The 19682-nt window shown below is 37.1% G+C and overlaps 1 protein-coding gene across 1 annotated transcript; it reads right to left on the bottom strand.

The window, feature by feature from the left end:
• Positions 1-207: 207 nt before the first annotated feature.
• LOC139150502 (BTB/POZ domain-containing protein 9-like) lies at positions 208-19122 on the bottom strand. The gene is made up of 11 exons (XM_070722922.1): positions 18966-19122; positions 17008-17300; positions 15488-15854; positions 14469-14733; positions 13525-13747; positions 12744-12863; positions 11866-11975; positions 10445-10634; positions 9776-9883; positions 8197-8275; positions 208-7482 (listed from the first exon to the last, which is right to left on the bottom strand). Exons 2-11 carry the CDS (start codon positions 17190-17192, stop codon positions 7216-7218), a joined length of 1914 nt encoding a protein of 637 aa, XP_070579023.1. The 5' UTR covers positions 17193-17300; positions 18966-19122; the 3' UTR covers positions 208-7215.
• Between the last annotated feature and the right edge of the window lie 560 nt (positions 19123-19682).

Raw genomic sequence — 19682 nt, 5'->3', positions numbered from 1 at the left:
CTATTCATGAACAGCTTGTGTACAGTGCATTCATCTAACTCTTCCTCTGAACATAACATTGCATAACATAAACATCCATATTCAGCCTGTAACTTAGCTTTGTTATTGGAATGTAAATGTCATTTGAATTGTGTGAATGTGTTGTGGTGCTGTTCATCTAACCAAATGCATCATGGGTCTCCATAGTAATCATTTGAAATCACAACATTCTCCTTTGAATTCAATATATTTATTGCATATTTTGAATTAATATACATTATCTTAAACAGCTGCCATGAAATATATATACACAAACATTGCAAACAGCAAAGCAGATTATAACCAGTTACAGAGCACTGAACCCCATGACAGTAAGTAACTTTTAAACGCATTTCAAAAAATATTGAAACATTTTTTTTACTGTTGCACATTGGTCATAAGCAGTATAAAAGACAAAATCAAGCAGAGTAGTTTGGGTGATTGTTACAGCCACTGTGAAGCACATTTGATATCACTAGTCAAGAAGTTTTTATTAAGACTATAACATCCCTCTAGTTTGCCAGATAAATGTAAAATACAATTCCACAGAAGTAAATAGAAAAGTAAAGAATTGGGTCAAAACTGAGTACTTCAATGTAAGATTAGACATTGAAATCTCCAACAGGAAAACATACATAATTTATTACTGTACACTTTGCATGCGTGGATATTAAACTGCAAAGACTTCAAAGATAAATTTTGACTTATGAAGTGAGAGAACTTTGATCCTAAAAATACATAAATAGTTCTGATATACTCAGTTGTATTTAAGCTAGTGAAAGCAGACACTGAACTGTACGATCTTCCCCATGAATTTGCCAATCACTTGGCTTTGTTTGCACATTTCTAAATGCTAAGGTACTATGTGCCTTGAAAGTGAAAGACTTAAACTTTTGATCAAACTTTCCTTAAGGAATCTTTCCACCATTCTCTTTTAAAATCAAGAATATAAATTGGAAGTCACCGTGCAAATTTGGTACTAGAGACACAAATGACATCAAGAGCTTTAAAATGAACCCCCACAAGTGGTATATCAGAAAAGAATTGTAAAAGTTTGACAGTCAGAATATGTACCCAAGGCATGTTCTACCTTAATTTGTCTTAATCACAGTAACCTTTACTTGAAGGTTACAGAAATGATGGATTTCAGTACTTAAGACAAGCAGTCATAAAATATTATATATTATAGCCCAAACATGGGACTATGTACCCGAGGATAGGGGACCATTTGCCCGACGTAAGGAGGGCAAATTGTCTCCTGCCCCGAGGGTACATAGTCCCTTGTTTGGGCTATAATATTTTCATTACATGCCTCTCTTACACAGTTTTCACTCAAAATATTTACGTTTATTGGCAAATGATAATCAGATTCTTTAATTCCCTTTTCGACGGTAAACCGTTAAAAATGGAACGATTTTCATCATCAAATGGTGCATTGATATATTTGAACTACTGTTATGCGGTTTATCATTTTTTTCTGCAAAATTTTCCAAAAACCGGATTTCCTATGCAAAACATGAAATTTCAACACTTTTACATCAAAAAGTTGTTAAGTTGAAAATAGTTCCGGTTCACTTTCAGTCCAATGATGACTATGCGGCCCGCGACATCATTGACGAATTACCATTGAATCTTATGAAGCGCGCGACGTTCGATGTACGAGGCATGTAATATAGAAGAATTTCCCAATCCCATTTTCTCCAGTCTAACTCTTCATGTTGAGGCATAAACCATGGCAATGATAGTTGAAGGTTCAGTTGCTGATGTCATCCACATGATCCAAACTGGAGCCATCATACTTTGAAAGAATCATGTAGTAATGGTAATGTATAATTGTGAAAATAACTACTGTGTATATAGAAACAGATAGTTGAGTATGAATAGGAAGTAACAGCACTGAAAAAGTAGTCATTATTCACAAGGATTTAATTTTCCTATTTTTGCTGATAGATGAATTCTGCATGACTAAATCGTAGTCAACATGTATGTTAAATAGCAACAGATACCACTGTTCAACAATCAGAATCAGTGAATTTAAATTCAAGTGTTAATATCTCAAATATCAAAATAGTGAAATGAAATCCTGTTGTAAATAAATGATTTGACAGAACATCACACAAAGGTGAGCAATATCACTACTTCTACTTTGAATGCAATTCAATCAACTTTACCCAAAAGTATTGTTCAGATATTCCATGAAAGGGAGATTTGATAACAAGTCATTGACACAGTCCCCACTTGTTAATGGGTACTCAAGTCCTCTGAGAGGAAAGAGTCCTCTTCATTAATTAGGTCTGTGATTAAAATTACTGTGATACAGATGGGGCTTAATGGCCAAAAATGAGTTCCATGGTGGTGAAAACATAAAACCAATGTAAGCCACGGTACTAAATACAAAAGGTCATTAAAATGAATCAATTAGTACTTAATCGACAGGATGCTGCCAAACATTTTTGCATCCTATCCTAACACTGACAGATTATCACCGGTACCATATTTCATAAAGTTTGATGCAGTACTTTGGACATTCACCCTAAAAACAAAAATCCATTATGTAAATGCAAACTAGCAATTAATTTATATATATAAATGATACCACTAAGTGTCACTGATTTGTATTTACAATACTATGAGATCAAAATCTGTACATACCAAGTTTCATCAAATTTAACGCAGTATTTGTGGATATATCACTCTAATTAGGAAAGTTCATTACATATGCAATTACAAATTAATTAACTTGACACTGATAAATGTCTTTTTCACTGTTAAAGCAATGTGAGCTTAACATCTGTACCAAGTTTCATGAAATTTGATGCAGTATTTCTTGACATATCAGACTAACTACAAAAATTCAATAACTGACATGATACTGCTACATGCCGTGAAACAAATTGATGTGCATATGTATGACGTAGGTCAACGTCCTTGTGCCAACTTTGAATGATACTTGTGGAAATATGTTATGGCTCTGAACATGAAAAAATCTTAACAAAATGGCAACCGGGCAGCCATTATATTACATTGGACTGTGAAACCAATAGACATGCATATTTATGACATAGGTCAATGTCCTTGTACCAACTTTGAAAAAAATCAGTTGATACATATCCAAATTATGGCTCAGGACATGACAAAATCATAACAAAATGGCCACAAGGCAGCCATATTGCATCGGATTGTGAAACCAATTGACATGCATATTTATGACATAGGTCAATGTCCTTGTACCAACTTTGAATAAAATCGGTTGAGATGTGCCTGAGTTATGGCTCTGTACATGAAAAAATCGTAACAAAATGGCCGCATGGCAGCCATATTGGATCGTATCACAAAACAAATCAATGTGGATATGCATGACATAGGTCAATGTCCTTGTACCAACTTTGAATAAAATCGGTTGAGACGTGCCTGAGTTATGGCTAAGGACATGAAAAAATTGTAACAAAATGGCCGCCATGCGGCCATATTGGATCATATCGTGAAACAAATTGACGTGCATATGTATGATATAGGTCAATGTCCTTGTACCAACTTTGAATAAAATCAGTTGAGAGGTGCCTGAGTTATGGCTCCATACATGAAAAAATCGTAACAAAATGGTCCCACGGCGGCCATATTGGACTGTATCACAAAACAAATCCACGTGCATATGTATGACATAATGAAGTAATCCTTGTACCAAGTTTGAATGAAATCACTACAGGCATCTCTGAGATATCTGCGTGAACAGACAGACGCACAGACACATGGACATGACCAACCCTATAAGTCCCCCCTGGACGGAGTCCGTGGGGACTAATAAAAGACCCATTAAACTTGTATCATAATCTAATTTGTTTTCTTTTACTAGCTGGATTTATAAAATGTCTAATGTCTGCATATTCTGGAGACAGAAGTCTAGACCTGTTTCATGTTTATAAAGCTACATAGTGTACTGATATTGAGTCAGACTTTTCAGATACCATGAATGACATGACTTCAGGATATGTAATAAAACCCAACACAGCATACTGGTATTAACCTATGTTGGATTGTAGCATTTATATGACATGAAGACATAACATTGCTGAAGTATATTGTTCCTTTTGACTAGACAGAATTGGATCAATATATTTTTGAGTTGTAACTTGTGATAGAAATGACACACAAGAAATCTGTTTGGGCTCATGTGAAACATAAACACTGGACTTAATAAAACAATACAACAATGTGTTGTCATTATGAGCTGATCATTCTGTTTATTTTGAAGGAAACCTTGCTTGAAATTTGACTAATAGAGCCATAGAGGAAAAATATCACACAAATGTGGTTACTTTGTAGCAATGCTTTTTTTGCAATAATTTATGTTGAGTATGCTTTCTTTCAAAGTTTTAAAGAAACTCCTTGTTTGACCAAGAAAATAGTACACAGACACAAAACCATTGCTTACATGTATAAGATCCATAATCTATCAATTACATCACCAGCTACATCAATGAAAGAAAACTTAGAATTGACAACGTCAATGGATTTACCTAAACAGAAATAACACTCAAGTAGACTTGTGAAAAGTGAATTTTGTGGTTCTCCTGTGCCATAGAATTGAAGATATACAAACATACAGTTATATATCTACAGAACGCTGACTAAAATAAAGAGACACTACACCTGTAAAACATACATGAATTAACTTGCACTTTGCAAGTCCCTGGATCAACTATACCATTTCTTATCAATATTTCTACTCTTTCTGACAAAGCACTGGACATCTTAATCTTGATAACCAAACAGATTTGTACACTGTTGTGGGAAACTTATTAGCTTTTCAGAGAATAAATTGCATTTCTAATTATCAAAGTTTAGCTGTAAATTCATGAGTTTATGGCTAACAGGTTAACAGGTCAAAGCAACTCCATCATGACAACATGTGACCTAGATTAATCCTCTTTCTCCAAAGTTGAATTTATTTCTGTGGTTTGTTTACAGAGCCTGGTAGAAAGAGGATTAACTGAAAAACAAATTTTAACAAAACCGCATTTATACGGTGTCGCTCAAATTTGATCAGAATTGGTACACACCAGTATGGGTACCAAAGATCAACAATAAATGTTGTTTGTATCTGTTCATTGCAGGAAAATTCTATGTTGATGTTATGACAATGATTTCTGCACAGTACAACCAGAAAAACAACAAGAAATATTTATACCAGAAAAACAAGAATGACAAAAGTAATTAAGGTCTGAAACTTTAGGTACTGGAGGTCAACTTTAGCAACATGCATAGCAGAAAGGCAGCTAGCCCCCCCCCCTAGTTTGACCATAGACGGTCTTCCTCCCCTCTACTGACGGTCTTCCTCCCCTTGCTGTCTATGGTTTGAGCAGGTCTGTCAATATGTAACCGTTCATAAACAATGACAGGAAATGACTCAAGTCAGTGGAGTAAGATTGTTTCAAGCCTGTTTCAGAATTTCGCTTTTTCTTACCTCATTTGCACATTTTTGACACTGATGTGTTCATTTGAACAAATTCACATCTCAACCCCTACATCTACCTGTACACCAAATACTGAGACGGTAGCTTTGGCGGTATTGGAGCCTTTGTGTGTGACGGACTACATCCGCACATACCCACAAATATACAGACATAGACGCCACTTAGACTCATCATATAAGCTCTTTTGGTATTTATATATAAAACCAAATTTTAACAAAAACTGATGTATTGTCTTGTGCCCACAATTTCAATGAGCTGCTAATCTTTTGATGTCATTCATTCTGGATCTATACATTTTCCAGCTGACTTGCTGGATTTAATAATGCTGTAAAATATGCTGGCTTCATTATTACTGATATCATGGTATGTATTCATCTGCATAATAGTAGGCTATTCAATTTCCCTTGCATATGTGCAAAAATTGAGAAAAATATTTCAGGATGATTCGGAGATTTCAAATTTCTGATATGCATTTGTATTTACGGCATTCACATACATGACCTTGGATGCAGTACAAACATGACCTTAGATGCAGTACAAATCCAAGGCTGATGTCATCCCATGTGGATTGTGAAGTTAAGATTTTCAATGTTAATAGGAATACTAATACAGCAACACAACCAAGCATCAAAGATTCAAAGAATTTATGATACACAAAATCCAGTGTGTCATATCAAGAATGTCAAGCTATTTTGTAATAACTTCACTTTATGATAGAAATTTGGTACATTTATAACATTTATAAATAACCTATTTGCTGGTACAGCAGTTCCAGAATGTTCAATGTAACTACTTGTGAAAGGCACTTGAACTAGTGTTAGGGTTGCAGTGACCAACTAAACATTATTTCATAATGATGTTCACATTTTTTTAGTAGAATTAAACAAAGGATTTGCTTTTGAACTAATTTTTGGAAAAAGTTACCCAGTAGCAAATCTTTAAATATTTTAATGTGTCGTGGACATCTATTTCTTTGCAGGAAACAGATAACATAAAATTTTAAATTTTGACACATAATTTTTTGATCAGATGTTGTTTCTCTTTGTTATCTGAAAATATTTCTCTTAGCTTAGATTTTGTGAACATCACAAGAAGTTCCTTTTCTTACAAATGTTGTCATATGGAAAGTCCAGACAACATGAAACATTCACACATCGGTTATGTACTTTTCTATTATATAACTCTAAAATATTTGGTTAATTTTAAAAAGCAAAAACTCATAAAGTACAAATTGGTGTCCATGTTAATTTGTTATTGAGCTTCCATACTCATAGGTACTCGTAGCTAATTATCTGCTGGGTAATATGGCATAATCTTCTTGGGAATATGGCATTATCTGCTGGGTAATATGGCATTATCTTCTTTGGAACATGGCATTATCTGCTGGGTAATATGGCATTATCTGCCGGATAATATGGCATTATCTGCTGGGTAATATGGCATTATCTTCTTTGGAACATGGCATTATCTGCTGGATAATATGGCATTATCTGCTGGGTAGTATGGCATTATCTGCTGGATAATATGGCATTATCTGCTGGGTAATACGGCATTATCTTCTTGGGAATATAGCATTATCTGCTGGGGAATGTGACTTTATGTACTGGGGCATATGGCATTATCTTCACTATGCAAGGCCACTAGTAGGGTTTGTTAACTGAACTGATCACTATATCAGTAATACTTGTATTCTATAAAGTTATCTTTATCAAGAGAGACAAATTCAGAACCTAAAAGGTCCATGTCCATTACCACTTCCACTTAAAGCACCACCTTGTGGCAAGATTTGCTGTTGTCTAGGTGGTAGCCCAGCGCCAGCCATGGCACCTTGATTGGGGTTGAGGTTTACCATGGCAACATCAGCCGGCTGTGCTGATGGACCAATCATTGCTGATGCAGAGGATACTGTTTGCTGACTTGCCATTGGATGTTCTTCTTGAGTTCTACCATTCAATTGAGCTGGACATTCAAAGTGAACACAATGGAATACCTAAAATGCAAGTACACATAAATATTTATTAATTCATCAAAGTACTAGTAAATAATTTTCACAGACTGAGACCAATGATAATAAAAACCTGACTCTATTCTGTAAAAAATTACTCATTTTTGCTCCCTTAAATTTAGTAATACAAGCCTTTGATATGTTCAAGATGCATGATGTACAAGTCATTATAAATGACACAGTCCCCATCTATATTTAGGTGAGTTGCACCAATCACAATGTGTGACTCAGACTGGTAAGCACAGGTACATAAAGTCATAGCCACATATCATAGCACCTGCACCTGTCAACAGCTGGTCTTTGTCCCAAGTTGTTTTTGCATGTCTAAGTAACACACAGAATGCCTAAAAAGGGCCATCACTCATATACTGAATAGAATGCCACTGAGGGGTCATCGTGGCATGTACTGTACAAAAAGACATGCCATCAACTTTGGAGGACATTTTGAAAGAAAAGTTGCATGCACATGCAAATCACCTTGGGGTACTCTACAACAGAGAATATGAAAACATGGAGATAAAAATGCCCTATGACAACCATACTGGATTGCATTTCAAATTTATCATAGAAACACAAATACCACTCTGTACTTCTCAAGAAATATTAGTATAACTCTGTCCATCCCCGTTTGGGATTTTGCTGGCAACTAAATTCTTTACTGGAGACTTTGTATGTAAATGCACAAAGTGATCAACTTACTTCATTAGCAGTGTTATGTGTTCCAACAATTTTCACAAATGTCATGGGTCTCTTATCAAAGAAGATAGTTTGCCACGATCTGCAATTAAGACAATCAGGTGTGAGGCATGGAAAATACAGAATTCTTTCATTTCTTTAGAAAAACAACACTAATATTGAAAAGGAAAATATTTATATGACAAGTATGCATGTTCATCTGTGGAAAGAACTTTCCTCATATCCAGTCTTTCAAATAGCTTCTACAGGTAAAAATCAAATAAGACACCAACTAATTAAATGACAAATGATGATGTTCAATACAGTAAATGACATTCTATGACACAAGTTGCCTATAATTGTTTAGGCAAAGAGCGTGTTTTTCCAGATGTACATTGCACAAAATCACAGTGTGTTTGATTTAGTTGTGATCCATAATGCAGCTTTGTGGTCTCCCTATACAAAATTTCTCTACATATGTATTCACTATTCCATCAATTATCTTCTTACAATCCTCTTTAACTGTGCCCTCTAAGCCAATTTGGCACGCCATGACTCACAAATATTCTCTGTGACGCAAGAAAATTTTCATATGAATAAGAAATTATATATTGTGACTCAAGAAAATTTCTCAAATTTTTCAGTTGACTCAGAAGTTGCATGAAGTCTCTTTTGTTAGAGGGCACACTGATCCTCTTTAACTGTTTACAGCAGTGTTATATTGATGTTTATTTCAGTATTTGTGGCCTCCGGCCAAAATATACAAAATAATTACACAATATGGAAACAGATCGCTAGCATACAGTACAAAATATATACAATAAACAAGTGGAAAAGAAACGTCTGCAAGCATGTTTATTGAAATGGGAGTTTCAATTGAAACATGGAGAGCGAGAATTGGTACCTTTGACCAACCCTCTTGTGCAGCAGGTGTCGGCCATTACGAGCAGGTCAGTTGTCAGGGATTATGCCTAGGGCTACGAATGGTTTTGTTGAGTATGCTCTTATTATCCGGTGACATCGAAAGTAACCCAGGCCCCCCGAAAAATTCTCAGCAGACCACTGAGAAGAGACAATTACGCCAAAATACGTTATACGCCTCGAATACTTTGAGAGAAAATGAGTCTTTTGAACTTGGCGACGTGATGCGTGAATTACGTAATTTAAAGAGCGACCTGGGCAAGAAAATGGACAAAATGGCGGCCGATTTGAATAAAAAGATAGATGAACTCGTTGATGAAATCCAAGACGTTAAACATGAACTTGTGGAGACCCATGAAGAGACTGCTAGTCTTGCCGAGGAGAATAAGTTGCTGAACGATCAAGTGAGTGATTTGACGAGTGAATTGGACTCGATGAAAGGTCAAATGAAACGAGACAATTTACTGTTTAAAGGGATACAACAAGAAGATAACAAAACTTGGGACCAATCCGAGAGCAAGGTCAAGTCATTTATTACAGTGAAACTTGGTATTGATGGTGTTTACAGCAGTGGGTTTACCTGGATATCTAAAATATGAGAGAAAGGTGTATTGTCTTGAAATGCACAAAGTTGGTAGTCACATGAATAAATCATGTTGTTTTGGGTGACAGTTGTACTCACTTGCACTGTTCCTTAGTCTTGTCAGCAACTCTTGTCCAATTATGCTGATCACATGATACCTCTACATAGTAACTGTAACTCCTGTCATCACAATCCCACAGCAGTAGTCTATCATGTGAAAATATACTCTGCTTTACTCCTTAATGCAACCACTTGATACGGTTCCTTACACTGGGACAGATTCTTAAACCCTCAAATTTTTTAGACTCTTTTAGTCTACTACTTATGGGAGCTCATTTTAAAGCTCTTGGAGTAATAAATAATTTCACCATCTGACTTTCTAAAAATATAAAATTTTATTTTTCCCCATAGATTTACAAATGGATGGTGGTCATTTTAAATTTCAAATCTCTATAAATAATAAGTACTTTGTTTCCATAGTACCAAACTCTGCACAGTAACCCTGATCTTGATACAGAAAATTTTCATTGAGGAAAGTCTGAACAAAAGTTTAAGTCTTTCACTGTCAAGGCACACACGGTACTACCCTAAGAACCATGGTACAAATATTTCACATCTCAAAACAGTTGGCACAGATCAGACAAAGTTCTATTAAGACTTTTCTAAAGAATGCAAGAAAAGATCGTTTGCAATCTTATTGTACAACTTTGGATTAGTACACAAACATGGACTTGTCAATCTCTAGTGATTACGACTTGAGTAACCTACCTCATAGATGATATGATGAAAGGCTGAGCCAACTGTACAACTATTGCTCCACTGCCTAACTGATGACATGTATATCCAGAATCCCAATCATAGTTCTTGGTGTCACCATTTAACAGTGCATTGCGACTTCTGCTGACACCTTCTATAACACATGCACTTGCTTTCACTGTGGCAACATTTTCATTTGGTACTGGTATTAAAGGTAGTAGCAAAGAAACACCATTGTCAATACTATTTAATAAACCAATGTATGTTCACAACTATGCGTCCATGCAACTCCACAAAGACAAACACAGACGCTACTTGAAGTTTTCATCCTTTGAGTTATATAGATATAGTTCATTGCAATACAATGTGTGTCAATAACGCAATGCTTATCAAAAAATGCCGAGATTTCATCTCAGCATTCCATCAAGAGGCCATCACAGCATATACTAAATGCCATCTAGGGGCAACCATAGCATGTATTACAACACGCCACATGCTCATACTGTGTCGCGATTCGCCAGAATCCATCACGTGACGATAAAATAGATACGTCTCGTCCCCACTGGATTGACAAAAGTGATGTCAGAGGGTATTTTTTGAAAAGCTATTTCCCTAGGGAAATAGTTCTGACCAAATTTTCCAGATTCCAGATTTTCCAACATTTTCCAACATTCCAACAGCCTAGGAACTTGAACAGCTCATCAACGGAAAAGATTAAAGTGCAACTAAGGATGTCGCTAGGTATGCTTAGAATATTTTTTGAAAGAAAATACGACTAGTTTTCAATCGGGTTCGAACCCACAACATACGGCATCAGTCGCCTAGCGGAGAGGCCACAGAGAGAACCGCTCGGCTAAATCCCCACTCTCAATAAAGAGTGGTTCAATAGCCGGCTAAGTTGTTACATTTTTCTGACTGAAAGAAAGTGATACCTTGTACAACTGAAACCGCTGTAGAAACACTGCCCAGTAAACTTGTCACAATGGATTGTTGCGGTGCAAAATATCAAAACACATTAAAAACTATATAACATAATACATTATGAGCGTGTGGTGTGTTATAAAACACCTACAACCTGGTCTTTATTCAGGCTATAGCACCCGTTTATTACCCCTCGTGACCTTGTGTTACCAGAAACACATCGCTATACCCCTTGGTCTATGGCCTTTGGGAATAGTGATGTGTTTGTGGTAACACACGGCCCCTCAAGGTAATAGACGGGTGCTATAGCCCTCATGACCAGGCAATAGGGTGTTTACTATGCCATTGAGGGGACATCACAGCATATACTATAGAGAATATTGTCAAGGGATCATCATAGCATATACTATGTATGCCATTTCATGACATGGAGGAGACAGAGAAATTTAAAGACCTGGTCAATTCTGCTTTCCCAGTGACTTCAATTCTTGTATACCAAAAAGAGAACTTACCTAAAATACCAGAATCAAGACAGAATGGTTTGTTTGTGAAGAGGCATTCAAATGATACCAAATGAAACACTTTGTTGACAGTGTTGTGTACTCCAACTATACGGATATATCTGTACAAAAAAAACCAAAAGTGACATAAGGAAATTACAAGAAAAGGCAAAAGTGTCAATCTTTGGGTATTGTAACAATAACATTCTAACATCAAAATATGCACAACTTAAAAAGTCTCCTACAATCTTCTCATTAATGTGTATCCATAGGGATGTACAAAATATGAGTTCACCAGCTTGTGGATATTTTTGTCATGATTAATTTCAGCCTAATCCAATGTTGCATAGGTTCAGATGTATTGTCATATCATGATACATGTTACATTGATGAAAACAAGTTTATGAATCATATTTTGCTAGTGTTACAGTCTTAGACTCCTTCACCTACACAGGTACCACAGAGATGCATTCACTACTAATCCAAGCTTTGAGTTTCTACTAAGCCTTGCTGCTTACCAGTCGGGTCATTTGAATGGCTGATTAGTGTATAATCCAAGGACAAAACATGCAAGTCTATGACAAAATGGTAGATCCTTTGTAAGCCCTTTCCAATACACTGTTGTCTGATAAAACTGTTCCCGGTATACACATTTTGAAACATTGTACAATGACATATGAATACTTTTTTATCATTTAGATCTGGCAGCTTTACAAAAATCTTCCTGATCATAAAATATTGAACAACTTTATTTGTTTCACCGACTTCCTCTTTTAATGAAGTACAAACATTCTTATAACTGCTGTATTCCTTTGATGGCAGATTTAATGCACAACTTGAGTGAGAAGATTTTTTGGAGAAAAGCCACCGATAGTATCAAAAGTCATTACCTGACCACTCTTTGTTGAAAGTGTAATGTTTGCCATGATCGACACATGTAGCTACAATGGTCTATCACTTTAACCCAGTCTTGTTCATCCATTGATACTTCAATGTAGTAGGAATATGATCTGAATATGAATTGAAAGTTATCATTCAAACAATCCTTGACACACATACACAACTGGCATTTGTACAAGGTAAGCTCACCAGGGTAGCTCAGGTCATCAAATACAGGGGCAAAAGACTGCCTATCAGAAACACGAGTTCTGTTGAAAAGTAAACTTGTTTATTATTTTTGTGAACTGTAAAACAATCAGTTGAAGTTTACTTGATGTTTTTATATTTCTGCAAAAATAGAAATTCGGCACACAAAAAGGTTGATCGGCATCACATAAGATATCAATTGTTCATGCAGCATATCAAACAAATTTAACAAAGTATTTGTCAAGAAACAAAGCAAGTCGTCATACAATGGGACAAATTTGAGAAAACTGGTTGACATATTTCTTGGGATGCTTTAGGTGTAACAAAACCAGACAGGAATGAGCATCTAAATCAACATATACTGTACTCTTTGAGGGTTCAAAAAAACTGTCAACTATATGGAGGAATTAATATGTTTGAAAATGACAGTTTTAAAGGAGTGTTGATATCTACAATACAATTTTCATAATGCATTCCAATACATAAACAAGAAATATGGTATTACATATAATACTGCTTTTTTTAACTTTTCCATATTCAGAGGAAGAACAGAAGGTTCCCATGTTCTGAAAAGCCATAACCCACCTTGGATCTCTGTCCCATAGTAACATTTTGATTGTATTAATTATACATGGCTTTCCTAATTTGATGACAATACCACCATTTCCAGAAGGTTCTTCAATAGGGTGTCTGGTAAACCCCCTGTCTAAATCATAGTTAGTTGTATCACCATCAAGCAAAGCAGCCTTCATTTCACCACGGATCACTTGACCACCGTGTTTCATACAAGCCACATTTTCTTCAGGTGCTGAAAGTTTCAGGAATTCATCATGAGTTATATCAGTACACAAGAAATGGTCCCCATCTCACATGCATCATACAAATGCAGAAAATGATGGTGTACATGGCCCTAGGATTAGTGATATGTCACATGTGAAACATTACATGTATGATGTAAGAAGCTTCACATCACCAAATATATATCAACATCACTTCAGATTGTACTGGACTTGCTTGGACATTCAGTGCAGCCCAAACAAACATAATCATCAATATCTTAACAATATTGTTGCTGAGTAAAACTTTGCGGTTTTTCCTTTTGCACTTCCCTGCCAAAAATATGAGCAGGACATTTTATTATATAATATGCAGATGACAACTTTTGAAGTACATGTGCACTACTAACACATAAACTGTGTACAGTAAAAGTAAAAGTCAGTCCAGAATGGGACATGTTCATCTAAACATTGGCATCTGAGTTGGTTATAGCATCCATGTTAAAGTGCATTTCTATTATGGCAACACATCAGGGCATTAATCAAGTTTCATGATAAACTAATATGGTGTGAATTTGTTGACTTACAAATTCAGCCAATGAAGCTTTTTAATTTCAGACAATTAGCAGCTGATCGTTCTTTTTTGCCTTTATTTTGCACTGTGTTATTGAAAATTTAGAGTAAGTGCTGTTCAAGACCCCTGTCAATGTTTTAATGGTATTGAAGTGTTTTAACTTCAAATGTTCAACATACCAAGATATCCTCTATAGCCTAGCTCCATATCACGACTCTCCTCCCTCAACTTGATTGCATCAAGGATAGCATCTGGTGATACCAGGTTGGTTGGTCTGACTATATTCAACAAATCCTGTAGACTCATCAATGGAAGTCTGACTGCACAAACAATATTGGTTGGATCCACGTCAGGGTTGTTCTTGCTCCATTCTAACACTGCATTAAAGATGTCTATCTCTGATGCACAGAAAGAATGCCGGGATATTACATCTGTCAGAGCTGCCTGTAGTGTAAATAAATAACCAATACTTAGAAAAGAATACAGAAATGATTGTGATTTTATTATCGACATGCAGCGTAAGGCACAGTAATAGTATTAGACTATGGCTTTACTTTCTATAAAGCTTTCTTGCATGCAAAATAATATACATGTTATAAGATTGTTTCTAAAATTCATTACTGTAACACGAAACCTGACACAATCCTTTCTCGATTGGTTTGTTTATATTCAGTAAAAATCAATGACTTTCATATGACTAATGATTGACATTATCAATTCAAATCATGTAATAGCATGTTATAATGATGAGGTTCTAGGTGGTACTCTGTGGTATGGTAGTAGATAGAGGATGTCTCTGTGGTATGGTAGTAGATAGAGGATGTCTCTGTGGTATGGTAGTAGATAGAGGATGTCTCTGTGGTATGGTAGTAGATAGAGGATGTCTCTGTGGTATGGTAGTAGATAGAGGATGTCTCTGTGGTATGGTAGTAGATAGAGGATGTCTCTGTGGTATGGTAGTAGATAGAGGATGTCTCTGTGGTATGGTAGTAGATAGAGGATGTCTCTGTGGAATAGTAGCACTGTCAGCAAAATTAACCACCTCACTTCACTTACTCATTATTTCCTGCCAAACATGCTAATTTTTCTCAGTGATCATTTTATCCATTAAAAAATATCTTCCCTTGCTATTTATAACCTGTCACTGATCACTGCATAATTTGTTGGTGGTGACAATCAAAGAAGATTAAAATCTTACCTCAGACAATGCAAGAAACGATTCACTTTGCATGACTTCACCAGCATTGTTATCCATAAAGCTGAAGCATGTATCTTTGAGCGATCTCAGCTGATACAGACTTGCTACATCATAGATCAGACACACATTACTGATATTCAAAGTGGCTCTCAAATAGTCAGAAATGGATAATTCTAAATCAATGAATCCATATCGATGTGCTAGTCCCAGGATATCAAGCAAAGAGTCTTCTTTCAGGTCTTGTAAATTCATTTTACCGGTATAGATGTACTTTAACAGAGCATGGAAAGCTAGGGATGTTGTGTCTTTCAGTTCAATCTCTGTACACTCAGGTCTAGACTCTCTCATCCCACCAAAAAGCAGAGCTCTGAAACCAACAAAACCAACACTGAATGATATATCTTTCTTTTGACAGGTAGCGCTATGCCATGTACAGCAAGGGTCTGTACAAAAAACATAACACAACATGACAACAATGTGCCATGTATGTACGTACATACATACGTATAATACATACTAGACTCTCCACAGTCGCTGTGCCTTGTTTTTGTGCGCCCACGATGGGCCTGCATTCGAAGGCTACGCTGTGCAGCTGTGAGCACGCGCTGCCAGACACAGCGATTGTCGGTTTTTGCAAGTATATGAATATTCATAAGGGTAGTGACGTCAAAAGAAACACCTATCTAACTGGGCGGAGAGAATATATACTAGTAGCTAGACCTATATACGCGGCATGTTTTTATTTTTCATTTTTCGTTTTATTTGGCTATGGTACTTGTCATTTTGTTTTTGATTAACAGATGTGTGGAGTTCTATAAAGTACCCGGATCAGGCAGAAATCGGGCCGGTTGCTTGCAAGAACGTCCAGACCCTGGGATTCATGTCACGTCTCTGAAGGGCACGCGCGTGTTCAGACAGGGAAGAACGCGAATCGTAGGGTCTCTGCCAGACTAAATACATACATGCGTACACACATACATTACAGACAGACAGACAGATATCCACCAACTTACCATACAAACTCTCTTTGGTATATGTCAAACATGAGCAAACAAAAGTACATCAGATATTAAACATATTAACCCTATAGACATCATAGAGGAAAGTTCACCCGGTGCACTGAATTTTTACAAAAAGACAGGTTTCTTTGAAATTTTGGTCATGTAGAATTTGTTATAACAGGTCATCATTCAAATAGCAAATCCTGCTAATAACCTTCACTGACAAACAATTTATTGTACGTCCATGAATTATGTGCCCCTATATGAAAGGTTGGTCTACTAATTCATTTCACAGACAGACAGACAGACAGACAGACAGACATGCACACACATACACACACACATGAGGGACAGCAGTAAATTCAGCAAATTTCAACAAATTCTACTGTTTCTATTGCTAACATAGAACATGAACAATGAACACTAGAACTACAACTATTTGTTGCAGGAAAACAAAATTATGCATCATGGCTTTTCTAAATTTTGATCCTTTAGTCTTTGTTTGTAAAAAAATCTTACCTGAAATATTCACATCTTGCTGCCAGTATTACTCTATGTGCATGAAACCTGGTATTCTCAACTATGAATGTTATATCACTGTATTCTTGGTTGAGAAATAAATTACCAATTTGTTCAGACAGATGATGGACATGTTCTACCTCTCCAACTGGAGTGTGTGGTCTCAGGAGATGACTGTCACACATTCTGATCTCTTCTGAAGACTGTCAATGTCACTATTAAAGTTGCTTACACAGCTCTCCTGGAAAAACTCACTTGGAGTGAATGCAAAGACCTGTGTCTAACTTCATTTCCTGTCAAAAAAGATGTAATTTAAAGTATTGTCACAGTAAATCTATTTTCTTCAAGGTTCTGCTGCATAACAAGTATAATAAAAGGACATTTACATAGGATCTGTTTCGCTGCACGATTAAGTTAGAGTCAAACTGGCAAAGGACAAGATAGCATTTCTGCTGAAATTGCTTTGGATGAAGCTGTAAATGGGATTACCACGGTTACTCTAACCTTGGGCTAGAGTAACCGTGGGATTACGGTCCAGGACAGTGTTGTGATGAATTGTCCTGGCCCCAATCTGATTACTATCAGATGTAGAGTACGGCGACGTCTTTACTTACGCAGTATTCTCTTGCTGTCGCCTCTCACTATAGTGAGAGGCTCTACATCTGATTTTAATCAGATTGTCCTGGCCCCTACATCAATAGCCCTATAGTATGAGTATGTCGGGAGTGTCAAGCTGTTCACTATACCGCCAGTCTATTCTAGAGAGGCAGCGTAGCCAAAAGCTTAACACTTCCGACATGGCTACGGTCTCCACTACTCTCTCCAAATAATGGCCACCTTCATCATATCATAATCAAAGGGCCATCTTGAACCATGGAGGAAGTACCACAGGCGCGTGGAGTGTTCAGTGTACAATAAGTTAACGTAAAAGTGTTTTTCTGCATATGCCACATTGGCGACTCAACACACCTGTGGGTAGCTGCAAAATTGTAGCTCTACGGTGAGGCGGTTGATGAGTTTTTATTTTTGCGACCTCGCTCACCAGTAGAGCTACAATGCCGAAGGCCCTGTAGCATACAAAATAAGCGCGCCACACATGGCGCGGCATTTTCATGTAAAATCCCACATATTTACTGCATTTGGTCATACCGATTTATCATTACTGAAGACTAAACACTATACTACACTAACCTTGTCGTTTATGGGGTTTGGTGTTAGCACAGACACGTCGATCGCATTCCATAAACATTGAGCGTGTTTCTGGGAGCTGCCATTACCGGAAGTTGGTAATGGCGGCTCCAAGAAATGTTTTTGGAACGCGATCGACGTATTTGAACAAATACCAAACCCCATACTCGACAAGGCTAGTGTAGTATAGTGTTTAATCTTCAGTAGTGATAAATCAGTATGAACAAATGCAGTAAATATATGGGATTTTACATCAAAATGCCATGCCATGTGCAGCGTGCTTATTTTGTATGCTACAGGGCCATCGGCATTGTAGCTCTACTGGTGAGCGATGTCGCAAAAACAAAAACTTACCGACCGCCTCACCGTAGAGCTACAATTTTGCAGCTAACCTGTGGGTAGCACACTATGGGCTATCTCCCCGCTCTTGAATTACCATTTACTTATTTTACTCTTCTTATTACGTAAACAGCACACTGTAAGTTTGATCATTTTGACAGTCACGACATACTGACGGTCCGCTGTGTGGAAAGTGTGCGATTACCATGCAACGTTGGTGGTTCTGAGTAAAAGACAGTATGTTTACAGGACAACAGATATCAAGAAACCCAAGGTGCACAGTATTCGGTGATTCGAGGATCACACTCGTATTCGCGTCAATAACAGTGAACTGAGATACATTGAGTTGACAGCTCATTTTTTCAAATTACTAAAAGGCTGACAAGTCTCCCATTAAAGTACTGAATTAACGACACAAATTAATTTCTTACCTATTCTTCCTTTAAGTCTCGAGTCGTTGTGAATTTTTTGTTGGCCGGAAGTGGAGCAAAGTCCAAAATATATAGCCCCGTATCGTAGGCTTTGATGGCGTCGCGACATGTATACAACGCCCTCTTAGCTATCCCACCACACATCTCTGCATCAAGGCGGAAGTTGCGTTTCCAAGTGCATTCGACGAGCAATTCGTTCACTTGCTGCAGCCTCAAATCTACTGCTCACTACTGCTTTGCTTGTCAACCGTTAGGGTATTTCATGGAGGTAGTAGCGGACTCCATGGGTATCAGCAGCTCCGAAGCCGTCAAAATTGTTGGAGGAGTTGTTGGCTACGAACTGAAGTGAAGAAATCCACGAGAAGCCAGTTACCGGGGTTAGGCTATCTCATTGTCGGCTACATGGACTCTGTGCCGAACACAGTCCCTTGGTGGGCTATTCAGCTCTGGGACTATTCGCCCCATAGACGAGTGTACTCGCTTCTGTACACTCGTCTATGGGGCGAATAGTCCCAGAGATGAATAGCCCACGAGGGACTGTGGCTATAGGCTGCCGTGCTTGGGGATAGATAGCAATGTCTAAAAAGTTGAAAAGATGCAAAAGTGTAATTTAAGTTTCACAAACTTTTGTGATGAAAGCGACTATGTTAGTGTTGAAGATGTTTAATAGACCACTATCTCAAATTCGTACTGTGATGAGGCACAGTCACTCGTGAG

The sequence above is a fragment of the Ptychodera flava genome, chromosome 14 (assembly GCF_041260155.1).
Source record: "Ptychodera flava strain L36383 chromosome 14, AS_Pfla_20210202, whole genome shotgun sequence".
Taxonomy (NCBI): domain Eukaryota; kingdom Metazoa; phylum Hemichordata; class Enteropneusta; family Ptychoderidae; genus Ptychodera; species Ptychodera flava.
The sequence above is the reverse complement of the archived record's forward strand: the minus strand, read 5'-3'. Positions and strand labels throughout refer to the sequence as shown.

What these genes read in the sequence shown, in the direction of transcription:
- LOC139150502 (XM_070722922.1), bottom strand. Translation starts at nt 17,192, where the DNA reads ATGTGTGACAGTCATCTCCTGAGACCACACACTCCAGTTGGAGAGGTA. An exon ending in AGGCTATAGAGGATATCTTG is followed by an intron (nt 13,748 to 14,468) that starts GTATGTTGAACA and finishes TGAAACTTTCAG; the next exon opens with CACCTGAAGAAAATGTGGCT. An exon ending in CTATGGGACAGAGATCCAAG is followed by an intron (nt 12,864 to 13,524) that starts GTGGGTTATGGC and finishes ATTCATATTCAG; the next exon opens with ATCATATTCCTACTACATTG.